The sequence below is a fragment of the Gavialis gangeticus genome, unplaced genomic scaffold (assembly GCF_001723915.1).
Source record: "Gavialis gangeticus isolate Ggan-Ray unplaced genomic scaffold, GavGan_comp1, whole genome shotgun sequence".
Lineage (NCBI taxonomy): Eukaryota > Metazoa > Chordata > Crocodylia > Gavialidae > Gavialis > Gavialis gangeticus.
The window spans coordinates 163,881,522-163,884,058 of record NW_017729024.1 but is presented as its reverse complement, the minus strand read 5'-3'; the positions used below and the strand labels follow the sequence as shown (position 1 = coordinate 163,884,058).

The 2,537-nt window shown below is 59.0% G+C and overlaps 1 protein-coding gene across 1 annotated transcript in view; it reads right to left on the bottom strand.

The window, feature by feature from the left end:
* Positions 1 to 2,041, bottom strand: part of RGP1 (RGP1 homolog, RAB6A GEF complex partner 1) — a 29,873-nt gene extending 27,832 nt beyond the window's left edge. The window contains exon 1 of the mRNA XM_019518015.1: positions 835 to 2,041. Coding sequence (XP_019373560.1) covers positions 835 to 967 — 133 coding nt within the window. The 5' untranslated portion in view covers positions 968 to 2,041. The remainder of the gene's footprint in view (positions 1 to 834) is intronic.
* Positions 2,042 to 2,537: the final 496 nt, after the last annotated feature.

The following is a 2,537-nucleotide window of genomic DNA, read 5'->3' as shown; positions in this document are numbered from 1 at the left end:
CAGCTCCCTGGGGAAGGTGCCAAGACCACACCATGCCCCAGCCAGCTGTGTTGAGCTCTCACCAATGGCCTGGGGAATGGGATTTCATCTCCACTTCTTGACTGGGGGTGGAATGGGCAAAAGCAGCAGGATTGATGGCCCTCGTACTTGAACGCCAGCGCTGCTGCCTGTGTTATTCACAGAATCATAGAAAAGTCTGGCCGGCAGGGCCCTTCAGAGGTCGGAGCCAGTCCAACCTTGTTCGAGGCAGGATCCAACCGTTCATAACTTCCCAGACATGTCCTTGTCTAGCTTATTCCTAAAACTACACAACACGCAACTATGAGGCTCAAAGACCCCAAGAGCACTCAAATCTGCCCCAGGTAAAGCAGGGCCATGGAGGCTGGCAGTGTCCTGCCAATGCAAGGGGTGCTTAAATGCACTCAAGAGTCCAAGGAAGAGGCTTTGCTCCCTGCTGCAGAGGAAGGCCAACTGCCACCCCCAGTCCATATCAATCTGACCAGGGGTAAAATCCCTTCCTGATCCACAGTGCAGCACTCAGGCTGACCCTGAACCGGGGGGCAAGACCCTCCGCCCTGGAACCTCATGCTCTAGGCCCAGCAGGGCTGCCTCCCCTTGTCTCATCACCTACTTCCAAAGGCTCCTGCAGAAACGCTGGCCCAGGGAATCCTACCAGGTGGGAAGGGGGTTTCTTCATCTACTGCCTTGTAGGCCTGTTGAGTGCACCAGGACCAGCCTGGCTGGCTCTCTCCATTGCAATCACCTTCTCCCCATTTGATCTCCCCCCAACAATCGGTACCCTTTCCTCTCCCCATCGCAGAGGCCTGCGCTCACCTCTGTTGGGGACGAAGACGGTCTCGTTCTCGGCCTGCACATCATGCTTGCTGTCGTCCGAGGGAGGCAGCGCCACCCGGTTCTCGCTGGCATGGAACTGGCAGTGAATCTGGGCACTGGCCCATGCAAGCATCTCACTGGGGAGAGAGGAGAGAAAGGCAGTGAGACACCGACAGCCAGATGGGTCCAGAGGGCAGGTGGGCCTTGAAAGTCCACACAGCCACAGCCCTTCCAGCTGTGCCTCTCTGCCGAGGGCTCTGGCCCCTGGCTGGGGAAGGGCCTTTCAGTCCCAGTCCTGATGGCTCAGGTGTCTCCCCACGCGCTTATGCCCCAAGTCCAGCCAGAAGAGGCTTGGGCTGCAGCCCCATAGTGGAGAGGCTCCCTGATGTGGGGGGTCTCAGCCCCTTCCCTGCTCCACACCAGGCTGCAACAGGCAACCATCAGGTCTTGGCAAGCTTGGTGACCCGGTCAGAAGGCTGAGAAGGATGCTGGCCATGGCAGCCCCCACCCTCCCTCTGCATTTCAGGACAAGGAGTGGAGTGGGGCCGCTCCGGTCACACCGCTCTCGGCTCTGGGACCAGGGACTTCCCCAGAGGCCCCCACTAAAGCACTACGTGGTCACCTCTGACCTTGTGTCAGCAATGGGGATGCTCCACCCTGCAAGAGCCCAGGGAGCAGGGAGAACAGCAGGGACAAAGGACCAGATGCAGGGGGCGGGTGGAGACTGACCCTCATTTCTCTTTCCACCACGATCATGTGGCACGGGTCTGATTACAGGAGACAGCACTGAGTTGCAGGGCAGAAGGAGAAGCTGCAGGATGCTGGGAAGGTCTCAGAGCCACCCTTTCATTCAGCGCATGTGGAGCACAGTATTAACCAGCGACACCTCCAACCCTGGCTCCAGGCGAGCACCCGTGCCCTCACGGAGGTCAGGACCAGAAACCCATTGGTAGCGATGGGTGCATGGCCCCTTCCCCAAATGGCTGCCTCCTGCCCTGGCCTGAGCGTTGTGGAGGGGGTAGGTTGCAAGAGCAGGGCTGGAGTACTCCTGCCTTTGGCTACACACCTTCCCTCCCTCGCCACCCTGAGGGGTCCTGGGAGCAGTGCTGGCGTGCTACACCTGCTACCACGGTGCACTGCTGGAGGCTCTCTCTGCACAGCCCAGAGGAGCAGGAGGGATCGTTGTATGGCAAACAGGCTTGGCTTTTCTTGCCACTGCACCTCTTCCAGGCCAGCTGCCTCGGCCACCGCACCACTGCTCTCTGGTTCCAGAAGCTGCATGGAAAACGCCCTCAGACTTTCTCTCTCTGCCCAAAGAGCCCAAACGGGTGACACAAGTGGGTACAAGCGGTGCTGGAACAGCACTGCTAAGCAAGGTTCCCTTGAAGCTACCAGGCATGTTCCTCCTTACTTATGGTCTCTGCCCTCTTCTGTGATGTTCCTGCCACCCCAGCAGCCTGTAAAAGCTTGCCATGGTGTGCCCAAAACGAGACACTGCAAACCTGGGAGCTGCTCCTTGTTAATTAGCAGGACCCTGCGGGGAGCATTTAGTGTGCTGGGAGCTGGGCAGCGACACAGCAAAGAGCCTTGCAGTCTGCCAAAGAGAGGTTCTTGCCTGCTCAGTTCAGCCCCAATCTCAGACCAAGGCACTGAGGCCCCTGCGTCGCTCTGGTGTTTGCCTAGCACGGCAGTCGGCCACTTCC